This window comes from Phasianus colchicus, chromosome Z (assembly GCF_987193195.1).
Source record: "Phasianus colchicus chromosome Z, bPhaCol1.hap1.1, whole genome shotgun sequence".
Lineage (NCBI taxonomy): Eukaryota > Metazoa > Chordata > Aves > Galliformes > Phasianidae > Phasianus > Phasianus colchicus.
Window position 1 is genome coordinate 80,523,294 of NC_143476.1, and position 19,741 is coordinate 80,543,034.

Here is a 19,741-nt window from a genome sequence, read left to right on the forward strand (position 1 = left end):
TTTCAATGTAGTAAGACTTCTGGCACAGTTTACCTGTGTTAAATAAATATCGAAGCTCTGGGCAAACGGCCTCATAGAGGCCAAGTAGCGAACAATCAAACATGCATCCTCATAGTCCACGGTATCAGAATAAATCCTGCAGCAAATTAAATGTGATAATTAGGACATGCTTATTAAAAATAATTTAGAACATCAAATGCATAAGATTTATGCACATAAAGGTTAATGAAGAAGTAGTACTGAAACATACTTTAATGTACTAAACTGAGATGGAGCAGTTTTAATGATGCTGCGAAGAAATTTCTTGCGACTTTCTGCTCTGTGCATGATTTGTCCTGTGGTCTCAACATCTTTTGCATGATGAGTTCCTTCAGATGAATCCTCATCCTTCTGAGATTTAATTGCCTTCTCTGTCTCCATAGTTGTATCCCGAAACCACTGAGCTATATAAAACTTCCGAGAAAACTGGATAGATAGAGAACACATAGAAACAAAAACAACAGATATATAAGAAGAAAGTTAACAGATTCATAATAACACTGAGTGAGTCTACTGCATCAACTGTATTTTAGAAAAGACAATCAGCAATAGATGTCAGGGTAACAACTGAACTGAAGCACTAATATGCATGACTGAAAGCCATAAGTCATTCAGTAGATATTTTATTGAAATTATTTTTATATATACTCAACATTGGAAAACTGAAATTTACCACTAATGATGCATCAGTTTCAGTGTTCTCATCCAGATAATCCAATAAAGCCTTTTGTAGCTGTTGAATATCATCTTCTCCTCCTGAAGCCTGTCAGAAGAGAAAGTCAGCTATGACACAAAATATCACTCAGTGGTAATAATTATCTGACAATTTACACATCCATCAATAAAATACACGAGGTTCATTGTTTTGATTATTGCCAAACATTAACAGCTTTTTAAGGAATTACCTGTAAACTGCATCCAAACTAAATCAAACTTTGTGAAGTCAAAGTCTAAAAGGGATTAAAAACAGCATAGGACTGTTTTTAAAACAGACTGACTGATCCAATTAATTCTCATCTTGTGATAGCATGTTAAGATTCCATCTCAGTGAGGAAAAAAAAAAACACCGAAATAATACAGAGTACATTGACATGAGTTTTAACCTTTAAAAGTCATCACCAACAATAAAACACAGAAACAGAACAGTGACACCTCAGGTGAACAAGGCATAAAGGGCAAAAAGTCAAATAAAAAGAAATATGAAAACACAGATAATAAAAAACAACACCAAATGCCTGCAACAAATCATATTCAATATTGATGATAAAACTCTAAATAGAATAATTTCTTACACTTCTTTAGTTAGAAAACATTTTTCTTCTTCAGCAATAAATCTCACAACTTAAAGCATCTTAAATTCACCATGAAAAGCAGAGACTGAGAATTTTGTCACAACTGCAATACATAATATAGCTTGCAAACACAAGCAAGTGGGAAAAGGCACAGTTACAAGTTCACAAGATCAATGCATAAGGAGAAAAGCTAATGAAAAGCACCAACAAGTGTCTAAATCAACTTGTCAAAATGATACATTTCAAAGAAAAGTATCTATTATTTAAAAACATCAAAAGAGAATAGATTTTCCCAAAGATCTAATTACATAACTGAAGAGTCCAAACCACAGTAAACAGTCATAAGCATTCATCAGTCACTGTGGAATATCTTGAAAGACTGAGGGAGCTGGGTCTCTCTAGCTGGAGAAGAAGAGACTGAAGGGTGACCTCATTAATGTTTATAAATATGTAAAGAGGAGTGTCAGGAAGATGGAGCCAGACTCTTCTCAGTGACATCCAATGATAGGAGAAGGGGCAGTGGGTGCAAGCTGGAACACAGGAGGTTCCACATCAATATGAGAAAAAACTTCTTCCATAGTAAGGTAACAGAACACCATAACAGGCTGCCCAGGAAGGTTGTGGGGTCTCCTCTGGAGACACTCAAAACCTGCCTGGATACACTCCTGTGTGACCTGATTTAGGTGTTCCTGCTCCAGCAGGGAGATTGGACTGATTTTTTGAGGTCCCTTCCAATTCCTGACATTCTATGATAGTTTTAATGCCTCTTAAGATAGAATTCAGCTGCTACTGTAGCTCCATTATTTCCTCTGTATTGTTACAGTAAAATGTGTTTTACTACTGTAAATAACAACTTAATCAATAGGGAGCTGATGCAAGAAAGACATAAGAACTAAAAAAATGTGATTCTTATAAACCAAACACATTTTGTTCAGATTCCTGAACAATAATGAAAACTGACTCTCCACATGCAATTTTTTTGGATGAACTTTTTCTTTTCAGTTTTCTGTTTATTGTTGTTATGTTAAACAAATCTTCATGAATTTCAAACATTTGAATAGCTACATAGCAATCCAGCTCAGTCCAGCTGGCATGGGACTTCTCACATACCTGTTTGAGGATTCTAGCTATAGATCCTTGATCCATTTTGCTAGTGACTGCATCTTTCCTCAGTCTTGCAGCTACAGTTCCAAGATAGTCAAGTGATGCAACTCTTAAAGCCATTTCTGTTGATTTATTACTGAACTGGTGAACCTAAGAAAGGAGGATTTAATAATAATTTATGAAGCTGCAATTCTTCTCAGTATTCTGTGTGACCTCATTAAGAATTATACCTAACTTGCATACTCAATTATGTCATTTACTATCACACCACAAATACACAACTCATTTTGTATTAATTTTTCCCTTTATTGTCTCTATCTAAAAATGATAACTGTTACAATTTTTTACACATTATACTTTCATAAAATAAACTAGATGTCCAACAGAGCAGATATCATTTTCAATAGTGTCTTAACCACCATAACACATCTTCATTATTCAACCAAGTACAATGAAAGTTACACTGTACTAGGAATGGGACCATAACATGTTTTCCAAAAAAAAACAGTTAAATCAGTTGCTAGCACAGGTGACAGAAGCAGTCAACAGATGTGACTAGTTACACAGCTGTTTTTGGCTTTTCTTTGGGAAACTTCAGGATTATCTGAGTTCAACAGAAATCTGGCAGAAGGTAGCCAGCAGCACTGTGAAGGAATGATGGACAGGATTACTGAACAAAAGATATGGAGTGATGTGAAAGGAAAGGATCACAAAAATCAATCAAATGAGCAGTAAGTGGGGCCACCTCCAACATACACAGGCTAGCAAGGAAATGCCATACAAGGCAACTATAAAAAAATTTCCCAAACACTTTCTAACAATATAACATGCTGAGGAACTCTTCTTACATCTCTGTACACTAATGTAAGGGAATAAAGGAGTTAGAGACATGCACCATTTCAGAGCTATGATCTCACTGGCATCAGAGATACAAGGTAGGATGGTTCCCCTGACTGGAGCAATGGAAGGACATGGGATCTTTAGGATGGACAGGCAGACAAGAGAAGAAAAAGGTTTTGCTTTGTCAATGACCAGCTGGAGTGCATGGAGCTCTGACTGTGGATGCACAAGGAGCTTACTGACCTTACAGGTCAGGATTAAAGGGAAGACAGAGTAAGTGACACTACAGTTGGCTTCTGCAACAGGCCACGTGACTAAGAGAACACATGGATGAGGCCCTCAACAAACACAAAGGAGCATCCTTTTCATGATCATAAGCGCTGTCCTCATGGGGGATTTTCAGCCACTCTGTTAACCAACAGGACAACATAGCAGGATCACCTTCTCCAAGTTCAGAAGTGATCCATCCAAACAAAGAGAATGTCAGGCAAGAATGCCAGGAGGCCTGCATGGAAGAACAAAAATTGCTCCTGGCCAAAATCAAGCACAAAACTGAAACTTGTAGAGTGGAAGTAAAGACAGGTAACATGGCAGGAGTACAGATACAATGAACAGCCACAGATAGAATTAGAGTTGAATCTGGCTATCAACGACAAGTAACTCAATGACAAAAGGAAGACCCTTTTTGTGGGCCCTCTGCTGAAGGAAACAGGAGACCTGCTTACTGCAAAAAAGCTGCAGTATTCAGTGCCTTCTTTGCCTCAATATTTACACGTGAGAATGGACTTCAGGATCCCCTGGTCCCAGAGACCAGGGTGAAAAAGCTCAAGCAAGATGTATTTTTGGCGGTAGACAATCATATGAGGGAAAACTGGACAAATCCATCAGCCTTGATAGGATACATGTGAGGAGGCTGGCAGATAGGATCACAAGGGCACTCTCAATAATCTCATGGCAACTAGGAGAGGTGCCCAAAGACTGGAAGAAATTAAGTGTCAATTGTACCTTCAAAAAGGGCAGGAAAGATCACAGAATGGTTTGAGTTGGAGGTGACCTAAGGCAATACCTTGTTCCAAACCCTCTACTGTGGCAGGATTGCTACGCGCTAGATCAGGTTGTCCAGGGCCCCATCTAACCTGGCCTTGATCACCTCCAGGGATGGGGGCACCCACAGCCTCTCTGTTCTGTTGCCTCATCACACTCAAAGTAAATAGAGATGATCCAGGAAATGACCGGCCAGTCAGCCTCACTAGGATTCATAGGAAGTGATGAAACAGATAATTTCTGAAACTGTTTCCAGGCATGTGAAGGAGAAAAAAATAATCAGAAGTACTCAGCATGGATTCACCAAAAGGAAATAACACTATCGACCTGAAAAAGTTCTATAAAGAAATGAGCAGCCTAGTGGATTATAGGGGACCACTAGATATTGTCTGCCTGGACTTACAATGACAAAGTAAACCCTTTTACACTGTCCCCCATGAGATTCCCATAGAGAAGCTGTTGAAGTATGGGCTGGATGAACAGTGAGGTGGATTAAAAACTAGCTGAATGGTTAGGTCCAGAGTCTAGTGATCAGTGGTGAAAAGTCAAGTTGGAAGCTAGTAATGAGCAGAGTACTCCAGCTGTTTGTAGTCCTGTAAATGTCCTTCATTAATGACGTGGACAACTGTGTAAAGTGCACTCAATCATGTAAATCTGCAGCTGACATGAAACCGGGTGGAATGGCTGACTCACCAGAGGGCCCTGCTGCCATTCAGAGGGACCTGGATAGGCTAGAGAGGTGAGCTGACAAGAATCTCATGGACTTCAATAAGGAGAAACGCAACGTCCTGCAGCTGATAAGAAACAACCCCAGACACCAGTACATGCTGGGGATATCCAGATGGAAAACAGCTCTGCAAAAAAAGGAACTAGCAACCCTGGTGGACACTGAGTTTAACAGGAGTCAGCTCCCTTGTTCCTAAGGATGGCTCAGGGTATTCCTAGCTGCATTAGGCAAAGTATCACCACTAGGTCAAGAGAGGGTAATTCTTCCCCTCTATTCAGCACTAGTAAAGCTGCACCTGGAATACTGTATCCAGTCCTGAGCCCTTTGTACAAGAGAGACATGGACATTCTCAGTCCAACAGAGGGCTACTATGATCAAGGAACTGCAGCATCTATGAGGAGATGCAGAGAAAGCTGGGGCTACTCAATGCAGAGAAGAGGAGGTTCATGAGCATCACACTGATGTCCATAAATACATGAAGGGATGGTGCAAAGAACACAGAATCAGACTCCCTTCAATGCTGTCTTGTGCCAAGACAAGAGGCAGAGGGCACAAACGGAAAACAACGTTTCTTCTGACCAACCAGGAGCACCAGGAAGTGCTTCTGTACTATGTGGACAATGAAGCACTGGCACAGGTTGTCCAGAGTCTCCTGTCTTGGAAATCTTTGAAAGCCGCTTCAATAAAGTACTGAGTACAGTATTTTGGATGCCTCTGCTTGAGCTGGGTTATTGTAGCTGATGACTTCCAGAGATCCTTCAACACTAATTATTCAGTGAAATTACTATGTTAATTATATCACAAAACTGAAGAAGAACTTTGTAGAAACACAATAGCAAAAACATATGCATTCTCTAAAATTTCATGTTCCACAAGCAAATGTACTATTATTGGTATAAGAATTATCTACTTAATTAACAGTTTTCATGATCTATGCTAAACAAAAAATCAAGTTGTTTAAAGTGAATATCTACAGCCATAAGTCTGATTTTACTCAAAATGAATATCTGCACTATCATGTAGATGTTATAGAATGTCTTTTTTAATGTGTAAAAAGTTATGGAGTAGTAGAAGTGGACTTTGAGCACTGTGTTCAGTTTTGGGCCCCTCACTACAAGAAAGACACTGAGGCACTGTAATGAGTTCACAGAGTGGCAGTGAAGCTGGTGAGGGTCTGGAGCACAAGTCTTACAAGGTGCAGCTGAGGGAGCTGGGATTGTTTAATCTGGAGAAGAGGAGGCTCAGGGATGGGGGTCAGCCTCAAGTTGTGCCAGGGGCAGCTGAGTTTGGACATTAGGAAATGCTACTTTTTCAAGAAAGTGGTCAGGTGGAGTCACTGTGCCTGGAGTTGTTCAAGAAATGTTTAGATATACTGAGGGGTATGTTTACTGGGAAATACCAGTCATAGGTAGACAGTTGGACTGGATGACCTTGGAGGTCTTTTCCAGCCTTGGTAATTCTATGATACCATGAGCAACAGTAAGACTATGACACTTCCCCAAGTTGTGTATCAATGATTTTCTGACCTAAATTTTATTATCTGTAGCAACAAAAGAAAATCCTTGTATGTTGCATATGCATTGACTATCAGAAAGCATTCCTGTAAATAACTGGAGCTGAAGTAAATAGTCCTGTATCTACATATTATAGTCAAAAGCAACTTACCAATAACCTTCCTAGTAAGCTAAGCAGCAACTCTGCAGCTGGCCATTCCGGTTTGTTGACAGTGGAAAGAAGATCTTGAATGAAGTTCTCAAACAGAGGCCTGTAATCTTCTTCTCCTTGTTTACTACCACATCTTTTTTTAAAAAAATGCATTATGTAAGCAAATTTTAGAATCATTTTAGCTTTTCTCCTGATGTAAACATGAGTAATCCTATCATTAACTAGAAAAAGAAGTTTAATATGTTTCTAAAAGGAAAAAAAAAAAACAACACTGGAATATTAGCACAATTACAGACTAATTTTAGAAGTCAAGGATAAATAAGAAGAAGCTGCCCAGAGAAGTTTAAAGTCTTCTCTGGAGGTTTTCAAAACCTGCCTGGACACTTTCCTATCAACCTACTCTAGAGAACATTCCTTAGGAGGGTGATTGGACAGGATGATCTCCAATGATCTCCTCCAGAATTTACAATTCTGAGATTCTGTAAGTAAAAAAGATTTTAGGTTTTCTACATCTGGTTTCACCACTTGTATTTATTCACTTTTGTGCTTCAGATGAGTAACAGTCTGCTGATAGAGATCCTACATAATATCTGACAGATTCTTAAACATATGAAGAACTCTCTGCAGGGTTTCTATGCTATAAGAAGTTTTGTCTAGAGAGGAAAATTTCTAAGGATTTATAAAGTTGTAAATAACTTCACTAGTAGGAATTTAGCATTACTAAGTAATTAGGTTTATCTCAAGGTGCAAGATTTCATTCAGAGTTGGTTTCATCAATATACTAAAGAATGTAACAGTACTTACTTCTTAAGAAAAATAGAAAGGAAATTTTGTGCTGTTCTCATGGCTGTTTCATATGAGTTAGTAATAAGCACATCTTGATCCACCTAAAAATAAGAAACTTATTAATCTAGCACTTTAGCATAGACAGAAACATGAACATTATTCTCAGGTGAGCATCTTTCATCTACCAAATTATTACTGCAGACAAAATTACACTGCCTAGTTACTGGACCATCATCACAGAATACAATATCCATAAGCACACAATTATTCCTGCACCAAATAAAATTACAGAGTTCGCTGAAAATAACTTTCTTACTTTTTTGTTCAATTCCTCTTCCGAATTAGAATCTTTTTCTGCTGATGGTAAGTGCACAACACATTGAATAAGTTGCAGAACTAGTGCTGTTACCATCTGAATATACATAGGCTCTCCATCTGTGTCACTGCTATTCAACCTGTTAATACAAAAAACAAAGCATTAACACTAAAACAAAACAAAACTATTATTTTTTGTTCATAAACAATTTTAAGATTTCTAAAATTTTTCACTACCTATCAAAATCTGTATACTAGAAATTTAACTAGTCACTTGCTTGTCTCTTAAGAAGTGAAAGATTGGGTCTAGCACTACTCTCAAGTGGAGAGACGACCACAAATGACTATCAGAATATCCGTGAAGTTCAGTAACCAGAAATCTGCAGAAATATGTATGAAATCAAACACCTACGATTCTACTTTCTAATAGGTTTATTGTGTATAATACACAAGAATATCAATTTCCAATAAAGTATTAAAAAAAAAAAACAACACATCAGACTATAGCCCTAATTCACTACTTCTGTATTATTTAATATAAGTAGAATGTGCAGGAGAAAATAGTGACTATGGACTAGATTGACTTCTACAAGAGTTACAACCATGGTACTTACTCTCAGATAGCATAACTATAGACTTAAAAATTCAGTAGTGTCTGTATGTTTGTATGACCAACATGAATACAATCCACCTCACATTTCTCCCCTTACAAGTGATTTAACCTGACAAATGTTATACTGCTCATCTACCCATACATCAACACTTATAAGCAATATGAAATGGTTATACTCTGACATCATTCTTTCCAAATTATCAAAATAATAACTGAGCACAAAACAAACTGCAGTTATTCTTCATTAAGTTATTTTTGAGTACATATAGAGAAAAGATCTTTTCATACGAAATTTTTCATAATCTGTTCCCTTCATGACTTTAACCACAGATCGGAAATGCTCTTTAATGGATACTGCTAAAGTTCTACAGATAGCATAGTCACTGGAGATGATGACTTCCTTCTGGCAAGGATCCCAGTTGAACAAGCTATCAACCAGTTATGGTTCCATTCTTACTGAGCATTTAATAGATATCTTTGATGACTATAACAAACACAACATGAAATACTAGGCACTGACTCACATTAGAGTTACTCAAATGAACCTCAAAGTTTCACTGCATTTGGTTTTCCTGATTGTTCCTGCTAATCTATCCTGGATCAGCCAACCTACTTCATGGACAACTTGTCTCCAGAGGAAAGATGTATGCAAGTAAGATAGATAGGTAATATGTTATTTTTCTAATTATTGGTCTGGTAGGCAAACAAGAAAGATGAATGTCAATCCAAACAGCAAATATTTTAAAATGATTTAAAGTATCCATCAGTTTAAACTGAAATTCTGTTCAGATTGAACGTGAACATATTATTTAGAAGATCCAGTTGAAGTGAACTGAATTTCATTTTCTAAATGAAATTCATTCAAAGCAGTATCAGTTTGAAATCCTGGTAAGACTGCTCTGAGTTTGACCTCGAAAAAGTTCACCCAACATTCTCCTATTAAGTTCTAGCAATTAAGAAATTAAATACTTCCATATAAATAAGATCAAATATTTTTGAATCAAAATCCCCCTTGAACACACCAATATTGCACTTGTTTACATCTTTAGTGAGAAGAATAACAAATATTTCAATTATTTCTGTATCCAAGCGTAAGTACAATGGCACAAGAAACAGTGACTATCACATGACAGATTAGTCAGGAAACTGTGCTCTCTTTGTAGCGATTTTGAAATATCAGTTTCAAAGAAACTGTAGCTTGTGAAGTTGCAGATTTTTTAAGAAATGTTAATTCTGAAGCATAAAATCATGCATATACAAAACTGTAAATGTTTCCATCTATGTCAGAAATTACCTGAAGTTTCTCAAACTCCTCTTGCTAGTTGGTAGTCTTGCAAGGGAAGTGAAAATTTCTTCTAGTATTAGTTGTCTATGTTTTTCATATCTGGAGAAGACCTATTTGACAGTTACAGCATTGTTAGAATATTATTGTTACATAAAATACATACTAATGTCCACTTCAAATGAATTTGAATGCATACCGTGTTTGTAAGGCATTTCTTTATCATTTCAAACCAAGCATGTCTTTGTAAAATATAAATCTTTTTCAAATAAAGATTTTTAAAATCATCCAAAGACATGAATGTCTAATAACTGCTCTTAAAAGTACCATATGCTTTAAGACAGTGTAATAAAAAGCTTTCAGATCCCAACAGAAGCTCACGGCTGCATATATTAACATGAACACATACACAATTTTAGAACATATTTGACAAACCACTTTTACTTTGTATCTTAGTTTTTAATATTTGCCCAATATTAGATATTCTTTCTATTTATGGTCAAGATTGCTGAGTTTGCTCTCCTTTCATTCATTCAGAATTCTATTTAAAAATTCAGGTGAATGTGATCCTTACAAAGATAGGATACTCCTACTTCAACAAATATATATATGTTGCACTGCATTTTTCCTGAAATAATATTTTATTTGTTCTAAGAATTTTTCATGCGTCCATCTCTTCCAAGGAATATGGAATTAAAAACCTATCCTGTTATCTAGCTTATTTCACTGCACAAATTCAATTCTTAACAAAGGAAATGAGAAATATCTTATTGCTACAATTTCTTAGGAAGAGAGGACAAGAAAGACATTGGGGTTTGTGTTTACACTTTTAATCACATAACCATAATTAACAAAGAAGTAGCTACTCTGCAAATAGCAGCAGCTCAGCAGCTAAAACTGAAAAAATAAAATCAGTTTGAAGCTCTACTTCTAAACCAGCAAAAATACAGATGATGTAAATGTCCTAACAACTGCTAGATGTACAGGGACATGAAACAGCAAATAAAAAATTACTTACTGCAGTCACTAATTTGATGGCACATAGCTGTAGTTCACTGACATTTTCTACAAAGAAAGGTGTTATCCCCATAGATGATACCTATCAATGGAAATAAATTGTTATAAGTGTATTTGGCTAGGAAACTGATCTTCATGCAATTTTACAAGCAACTTATTCATTCAGCAGATAAGGGATTCAACAACAAATATTACTTTATAATTGCAAACAGAACACAGTCATGTTAAGCTTTTCATATAATTTTTTTTTCAATAAAAGCCAATAAAAATGTGAACATTAAATATTCTTTTTTTCTGCAGAACAGAGCAAGAAGGTATCATACTACACAAAAGATCATTCAGTTTAATATTATCAATTAATTAAAACATTATTTCATATTTCATGTCACTTACATAGCTATACTTCAGTCTCTCTAAGAAAAAAAAAACAACAAAAAATAAACTAAAAAACAACAGCAACAAAACTCCCACAACAGACACTCTTCTGATAAAATTTACCTGAAGAATGGTTGTATCAGTAAGAAGTTGTATCTCTAGCAACTCTGATAAACTGCTGACAATATCACAAACTTTGTTATACAACATCACTATAACTCTTTGCTTGTGGGTGGAACACTTGGCACGTTTTGCTTTTGAACTTAAAAGACCACCTAAAAAAATCAGAAATATTTTCATTAATTTTTCAGTGTTTTAGATGTGTCAAATATTATAAGGATGACTTTTTCCTCAAGAAACAAAGTTGCCCAAACAGCTTTGTGAATGAAATTATTTGCAGGAAAAAGAATATTTAGCAGCAGCAGTTGGAATTTCAAATGATATTCAATTTTCATAATAGTTCTGAATTATGGATCCAAGATTTTTAAAACAGTTCTTGATGTTGGATCTCCACATCTGAGAATATGTATATGACAACAAAATGTTTTAATTTTTATTACTTAATTTTCATTAAATTAAATCATTCTATCAAGATTATGACTAGAAAGTGACTTATTCATCCACACAGAAACAATTTGCAAAAGACAAACTTTGGACTAATTTCTCAACACTTTTGTCTAAGGGGTGATACCAACACTATAGTTATTACAATAAACTTGAGTGCCAATACAACTATGTCACATGAAAGAACTATCAATAGAGGAGTTGCATATAAAAATCTTCAGGGAATTGTATCATTGTAATCATCACACAGTAGATAGGAAAAAAAAAAAAAAAGCAAAGCAAGAATAATATGAAAATGTTTCTAAAAATCTTTTATCATACTAACCACCAAGAGGATCCACTCTATACACAGGGTCATACTGAGGATAGAGAGTGTTCTGCAAATGAAATTTTGTGTACTGAATAACTCTCTCTATTACGTCCTCAATATAAACAGCTTTAGGCATATTTGGTGATGTCATAATATTGATAGCAGTAAGACAAGCATCTGCAGATTTTGTTACTCTCTCCATTATAAGATCTCTCCATAATCTCTCCTCATCTTCAGTGTCATTGTTCTGCAGTATACAAGAAAAACAGTTCAGTGTGAAGAAAAAGTTGAATTGCTATACAGTACTTGGTAAGGGTAAAATTGCCATTTTAATATACTTTCATACAAGCACATTCCTCTGTGATACAAAAAAAAATTGTTTTATAAATCAACTATAATTTGTTTTAGTAGCAACATGTTTTCAATCATACTTCTTCCTAAGTTAGAATTCTACAATTAACCCACCATATTGTTCTGGTAAAATACAAAGAAGTTTCCTGTATATCATAGGGAAGTTCTTTGAAGGAATACTGCTGTATTCTCTGCTTAAGACTGATGTGCCTTAAAGCAAAAACAATTCATTCAGTTTTACTTCACAGACTACACACAGAGCTTCCTGCTCTGACAAATCTGTTTTTTTACCACTAGAGGGAACTGTCACACAGCAAGACTACTGATTCACAGAAAACTGGTAAGAATGAGACTTTCTTCAGAGATCGGCTCAACGGTTATCAAGATCTTTTATCAATGGGTTTAACATACATCTCATCAAACATACCTATTTAGTTTTAGCACTGGGTACAGAATTCTTGTACTTTGGTTTCTGTACAGACTATAGGACCAAACGAACAACAGGGTAGTTACAAACTACAAGCATTACTGAAATAGTGTTTATCACATTATCAATAGGAAAATCAGAGAGAATTTCTAATAGTATGTCTGCTACATACACAGCCATATGAACTACAGCTGAATCTTCCCTGCCTCTATAACAGCATAGTTCAACATTGGCTTTCCTTGTAAAAATAAGGGATTGGTGAAACAGTTTCTAATCGCATCAGTTCTCTCCCTTTGAGGTAAGAGAATCTTGAAGTATTGCATTATGTATATGTTATAAGTATTTAAAGAAAAGAACCACAAATGAGGAGATCCCTTTAAACTTCTCACATGGAATAGTTTTAAGCCATGTACTGCTTGAAGGAAGTTTTTTTTAATTTTTTTTTTTAATTAAAATAGATGGGCCCTTCCAGCTCTAGATGTTCTATGGTTCTATGATTTAAAATACATACTTAGTTTTTAATGCTTAGGGGGAAAATACATTCTAAATATTGCTGTACTTTCCTCCACTGTGTTAAGGAAGATTTACGAACCACTAACAAAGAAATTTCCACTTGTGCAAGTTATACTAATTACCAGAAACACTTCAGACAGAAACTTTAGTACTTAAAATTAAGTCAAAAGACAACTCAATTGCTCTCAACACATCTGTTTGTTAATAGAACCACAGTAAAACTACTAGTATTGAAAGAATATCATCAACTAAATTTTACTTCAAATCATAAAATTTGACAATCTGTTAATCACGAATACCTAAAATCAAAAATCCCATTCAAGCATTCAAACACACACATAAACAAACCCCAGGTATTTGAAGTTATCAAATAAATGGAACCCAAGTGAAGAAAATCTGGTTCTGAAGAGTGGTGTGAAATGATGCAATTTGAAACTCACGTGGTTAAGTAACGTAGAAAGCTTTGATCCATCTTGGATATTCTTCTCCAAAATATTCAGGACCTTTACTATTTTGTCTGTTGAGAGCTATAACAAGAAAGCAAACATATCAAGCAGCCGTAGGAACATACCAAATTGCTGAGAAAAGGTCCACAGAAGAACTTACTATGTAATACTAGCACGAAATTTAAACTGCAAGCACTATCACAATAATGATTAAATTTTGACTTGAGCACAACTGAGAATTTGGATAATAAAATTAAAGCATTGAGGTATATTTTTAGACTACAATCTAACTTGTTTTTTTCAACCAGGAAAATCTGTATGAACAGATTTAAAACTGCATACCTGCTACAAACATTGTATAGTTTTACAATCTTGTTTCTAGAAAATGAATTTCAACAGTTCCAAGTATGAACATTTTTTAGCTAACCGAGTACAGATTTATTAGGAGAGAATCCAGACCTTGCAGAAAAGCAGAAATAAATTTCTTACTAATTTTAATAGCTTTGAAAAATTAGCATGCTGAAAAACATAACACAAATTCTCTTACTGATATCCTACAGAATTAAATAAACTGTAGAATGTACAGATAAAAATACAATAACTCCAGAAAAATCTCTTTCACTCATCCAGATAATACTGGTGCTCCTTTCCAGAAGTAACAGAATTCTGATTTTACACATACATGTATGCACATGTGTATTAAAAAAAAAAATGTAGCAGAGGTTAAGGGTGAGAACTATGAGGTAGACAAAATGCTCAGAGTGAAAGCATTCTACAGATGAAGGTATGGAGGACTGAAGAAAAGGCAAAGAAGTACATCTGAGTCTTGGTTTAAGGAAGACCTTTCAGTGACTTGCGCTTGTCACTTTACAGACACATCATAAACACAGAAGGTGATCAAGAGCATGCAGACTAAGAGCATAACGTAAGACTGCCCAAAACCAAGAGTTTTACATAAGGACAGTGAGAAAATTGCTTCTAGAAGTGCCATACCAACACACCATCACAGAACATTCTTTTGAAGACAGGAAGGGTATAGCAAACAATCCAACATGGAAACTGAATCTTGTCACCAGAGACATTAAATATTTTAAGTTTGAGAGGCTTTTCTGGAGACATGAGAAGAAGTAGGTAATTCAATATGATGGACATCTGCATATTCACAACGTACTGACAGCTTATATTAGAAAGAGTGAATGTTCTATTTCACTGTGTTTGCTCAAAACTAGCTGCAAGGAGCAGACAATAGGTCAATGTGCTTTTGTGAAAATAAATTAATTTACATTTTCTGCTCAGGCGCACGTTACATATTAGTACATGGTGCTTAGTTGTCACAGACACAAAAATATTTCAGCATCAAAGAAATTAGCAGTTGACATGCGGGAACTATTTAAGTACTTCAGTTAAGTTCAGTGTAAGCATTACTGTTTGCTGGAAGACACATGCACAATTGAAGGGATTGAAATGTCATTACAGTGAACATATTTTTTGCAGGTGTGATGAAATTAAATGTTCAGAAAGAGGTAAAGACTATGAAGATGTACCTTGTCCATAATACCCATTGCCTTTATTTTGGCAGATTCACTACCCAACTCATTAAGTTGATGTTTTCCCAGAAGCAATTCCTGTGGAATCTCATCATCATCACCTTGGGAAAAAAAAAAAAATAAAAGTAAACAGTCATATTTTTAATAACACTTCAAAGAATACAGTACTGACTGGTAGTGTGAAAAAGCAGAAGCAAGAAAACCTGTTAAAGAACTGCTTCACAAATAGGTAGCATCTAACAGTTCCAATTAATGATGACAACATTTGGTTTTTATAAAACAACAGCTTGCTCAATATGTCTGAATACATGCTCTGAAATTTCATTTAACAGCCTAACATGAGACATCTACTTTTTTTTATATAGCAATGTATTTATTGCAGTACTATCCTCATTTGTCAAAACAAATGATCATAGTTATAATTCTAAAACTCAAATTTCAATCAGAACAGGTGGAAAAATGCATACTATGCCTAAGGATACACAGAAAAAATGGCATACACTGACATTCATCAACACTTTTGAAGACCAATCAGTGAATGTGAGTATAACGAGGCAGTGGGTGCTGTGTTTCAGCAGTGATGACTGCAACATGAAATACAAGCCATGTTCTGTACAGCCAAGAAGTTATTTATGAAAGTGGCATGCAGGTTCTTGTCCATGGTCGGCAAAATAGCATTGCTAATGGTGGTGACTATGCAGATGAATAGTGTTTTGTAATGTTTGAGAATTTGCTCTATCAAATAGTGCTCCTGAGCTCTTTTTTATCTGTTACTGTTTCTAAGGAAATAAAGAGGAGGCATTAGTTATGGAACAACCTACTTGCATAGAAAGAACAATAGTTTTAAATCCAGGGGTATAGACAAAATTGCTTTAAAAACTATAATGATTTGTTTACTGCATCTCTTTCCTCATTCTAATCCTGTGATCGTAAAAAGCAGAGTGTTAAGCACTCTGCACACTTGAGAAGAATAATGAACCAGCAGATACACTCCAATAGACTATTATTTGTCTCATTATGATTTATAAATCTTTAGGATTCTGCAGGGAAAGGAAGGAAGATCTCCCTCCAATGGCAAGTGAAATTGGAAAGGTAAAGCTACCCACACAAGGTGAAAGCCACATGAACACTATTTATTCTAGCATATATCAGAGGAAATTAAATTAGAAAGAAGAAAGCCAGAAAATACTAGAAATGCAATTTGTTTGTCATTTCTTGTGTTTCTAACTAGGAGGGAAGCATTTTGAAAATTTCTGACATATTACCCAAGGTTGTAAAGTCCATGTCTTCCAGATTTTCCAAAATGTTCTCTATTGAAGCAATAAATCTTTTGAAGGTTGAAGAATCCATCATTTCTGGTGGGAAATAAATAAATAAATAAATAAATAAATAAATAAATAAATAAATATTTTACATGCAATGCGGAAAATAAAAACAGAAGAAAATAAATCTGAAAATTACCTTCAGGTGTTAGCTTAGGTTCGTAAGCTCTCCTCTTCTTTTGTTTTTCTTTTTTCTTCATTTTTCTTGCCACTAATAAGAGAGCAAAGAATGAAGCTAACAGTTTGTCAAAATGAAATAAAGGAATAGTTATATTTCTTATGTTTGTATTAAACAGTACATGTAAAAATGTTTATTTCATTATGTTCAACTTGTCCTTTAAAAATGCACTTGTATTATGAAAGAAAATGAATTTTTTATAATGATGAGTTACCCTCACTGAGGCTAGGAGGAGGAGAATAATCATCCATATCAGAGTCATCAGGACTGCGATTACGGTAACGGCCACTACCAGAAGTCCTTCTTCCTTCATGATAATGACCACTTCTCCTGTGGTCACCAGAACTTCTTCTGTCATGTTCTTCGTACTCCCAAGCTTCATCTCTATCTTTTTTATGTCTTTTTCGAGAAGCTAGAAATGAAATGCATTTTCATTCTAAGTATAAAACATCCAGTTTTAATATTTCAAAACTATAGGTTTACAAATGAAACATAACCATGTAACTGTTCCATAAAACAAGTGAACACTCCAAACCATTATATAAAATTCTGTTATGGCACTAACGTAACAATTCATTTTGAATTACATGAAAAACATGCCTGAAATCATCAAAGGTACCAGCAAATACTTAAAAGTATGAATGTAAAGGACACCTGCCCTTTTAAACAAAGGAGAATGAAACAAAGTAACTTTCATTCTCTCTTCTTAAAAAAATTATTCAGTTACATAATTGTAGCTATTATAAAGAGCAACTCATTGTTCTTTTTGCCCACCTAATAGAGGAAATTCCAATTACAGTCTATTTTGCCAAGAAATCAAAAAGTTGTCTTGATATATATTGCACATAATTCACTGGAAAGGAGAAACAGTTCTGGACTTAACAGTCAGTATTTATCACTTATGGCTTTTATAACCACTTTCCAGTCAAGACCAAAAAGCACAGCAGAACTAAACATTGAAATCAGGATGAGTGTTTTTATCAGAAACAAAGATTTGGTGAAAATACAATTTTCAGAGAAAGGGAATGGAGACTTCTCTGTTATTTTTGAAGGCAGTCTTGTACTTTGAGAAGAAAAGGTGCTAAGATGTAATAGGAAGATATTCCATAGTTTCCTCCATGAAACTTTCCATTATCTAATGTAACAGGTGACTGGGCTAACAAAAAGATATAGACCATGCTCTGAGGATCAAAATGGTTTCAAAACATTACACTCTAGACTAGCAGAGTTTACTGTTCTCATGAAACAGTATTGAACAGCCCTTACATTTGTACATGTTTCTGCCAAACTCTCCTGACATTTAAAAATGTATGACTGTATACTAAATTGCTTTTGAGAAGAATGTCTCCAAAGATTTACATAGAACTGGAACAGAACTGACAAATTAATTCCACAATTCCAGTTTCTTGATGAGCATAGGAAAGAAAACATTATCCATATCAATATATAGCCAGTAAGCAGCCCCGTCACAGGTAGTATGAATAAAGAACTATTGAATGTGAGGTGATACCATACTGCACCCATGGCTTCCCATAAGGTAAGTACAGAAACAAATTTAGCTGCTTTTCATCTTGAGTTACAAATTCAAATGGAATAATTACTCTTTCGTAAAGTAAAAAACAAGATTTTCAGGCAAACTGTTGTCTGTATAGCAAGCTTGTTTTCATTTAGACTAGCCAACTTAAAAAGAAATCTTTCTAAGAAAGCAAAGTATTAGTCTTGTTTTGCCATAGGAACAGAATTATGTACTACTTACATTCAAATGCTTCTTCACTGTCATTGTCTTCATCAGAACTGATTTCAGCATATTTTGGTTTCTCATTAACTGTGCTACGTTTGCGCTTGTTCATTTTCACACGTTCACAAAGAGGCATGGTGGATTCAATTTCTGCCAGGAGCTCAGGAGGCAACTCCTTTAACACTGACTGATCTATGCTACCTATTAATGAAAGTAAGAAGAATCAATTTGAACCCGAAGATTAAAAAAAAAAGGAAAAAAAGAAAAAAATATTTTTAAAAAAGTGCCCAACACTACAATTATTTTTCAGAAACCACTTACAGAATATCCACTAGCAATACCACAGTTAGAAGTTAGATATATCTGGAGGTATTTGACAGGCCTTTCTAGAACTTTACACATTGTTCACACTGCAAATGAAAATTAACATAATAAATAGCATAAATATTTCCATTGTGTTAAACATGAAAATAAAAACAAATTCAAGTTGGTGAATTACATTTGTAAATTGATATTCCTGCTCCGTTTCCACAAAACAGTCTATTTTTTATTTATCCTCTGAATTTAACAAGTTCTTTTGAAAGTGTAGGTAAATGAATGACTCATTGTGCTTTACCATAATTTGGTTCAGACAGATTAGTTCATCTGCATGTACTACCAGTTGAATGGATGCCAGCCAGATCTAATCTGGAGGTCATACAAAACTGTCTACAGCTACACAACATTTAATGAGAGGCAACTTCCACCCAACTCTAGAAAATAAATTTGCATGTATGTATTTTGACACAATTTCCAAAGCTACAGACTATTCACTAAAGAGTCTCAGATCCTGATTCCCTGACACATACGCTCAATTTTATGTACTGTGGGTAAATATATTGAAATCAGTAGAAGTATTCACAGAGCATAAAAACTATAGAACATTTGGTCAAATAAATGCCTTACAAAAAACAGCCAAAAGTAAAGGAACAAAAGCTGCATACAGATTCATACAGATGTTTAAAAGCTATATCCACGTACATCAACAGGAGTATTTTCTACAAATATACATTTAAGCCTTTCTGAGCCTACTAGGAAAAGTATATTTAAAACAGAATAATCACTAGACTGCTGTGAGAAGAAAGAAATCAGTAATACACTGTATATTCTCTGGCACAAGTTCTCAGACTAAAGACACATACACAGTTTCAAAATTCATAATGTAATATTAAGGTTATGATTACTGTTTTGAGAAACTGATAGAACT

At 35.0% G+C, this 19,741-nt stretch overlaps 1 protein-coding gene across 3 annotated transcripts in view; it reads right to left on the reverse strand.

Annotated features, from left to right (window-relative positions):
* NIPBL (NIPBL cohesin loading factor) overlaps positions 1–19,741 on the reverse strand; it is a 147,818-nt gene that overhangs the window by 21,832 nt on the left and 106,245 nt on the right. For all 3 annotated transcript variants that reach the window (XM_090131804.1, XM_090131803.1, XM_090131802.1), the window contains 17 exons: positions 18,514–18,696; positions 16,972–17,169; positions 16,719–16,790; positions 16,523–16,612; positions 15,255–15,358; positions 13,705–13,791; positions 11,989–12,220; positions 11,223–11,374; positions 10,726–10,806; positions 9,720–9,820; positions 7,814–7,952; positions 7,516–7,598; positions 6,712–6,844; positions 2,442–2,585; positions 713–802; positions 251–465; positions 34–136 (listed from right to left, as the gene is read on the reverse strand). In XM_090131804.1, coding sequence (XP_089987930.1) covers positions 34–136; positions 251–465; positions 713–802; positions 2,442–2,585; positions 6,712–6,844; positions 7,516–7,598; positions 7,814–7,952; positions 9,720–9,820; positions 10,726–10,806; positions 11,223–11,374; positions 11,989–12,220; positions 13,705–13,791; positions 15,255–15,358; positions 16,523–16,612; positions 16,719–16,790; positions 16,972–17,169; positions 18,514–18,696 — 2,207 coding nt within the window. The remainder of the gene's footprint in view (positions 1–33; positions 137–250; positions 466–712; positions 803–2,441; positions 2,586–6,711; positions 6,845–7,515; positions 7,599–7,813; positions 7,953–9,719; positions 9,821–10,725; positions 10,807–11,222; positions 11,375–11,988; positions 12,221–13,704; positions 13,792–15,254; positions 15,359–16,522; positions 16,613–16,718; positions 16,791–16,971; positions 17,170–18,513; positions 18,697–19,741) is intronic.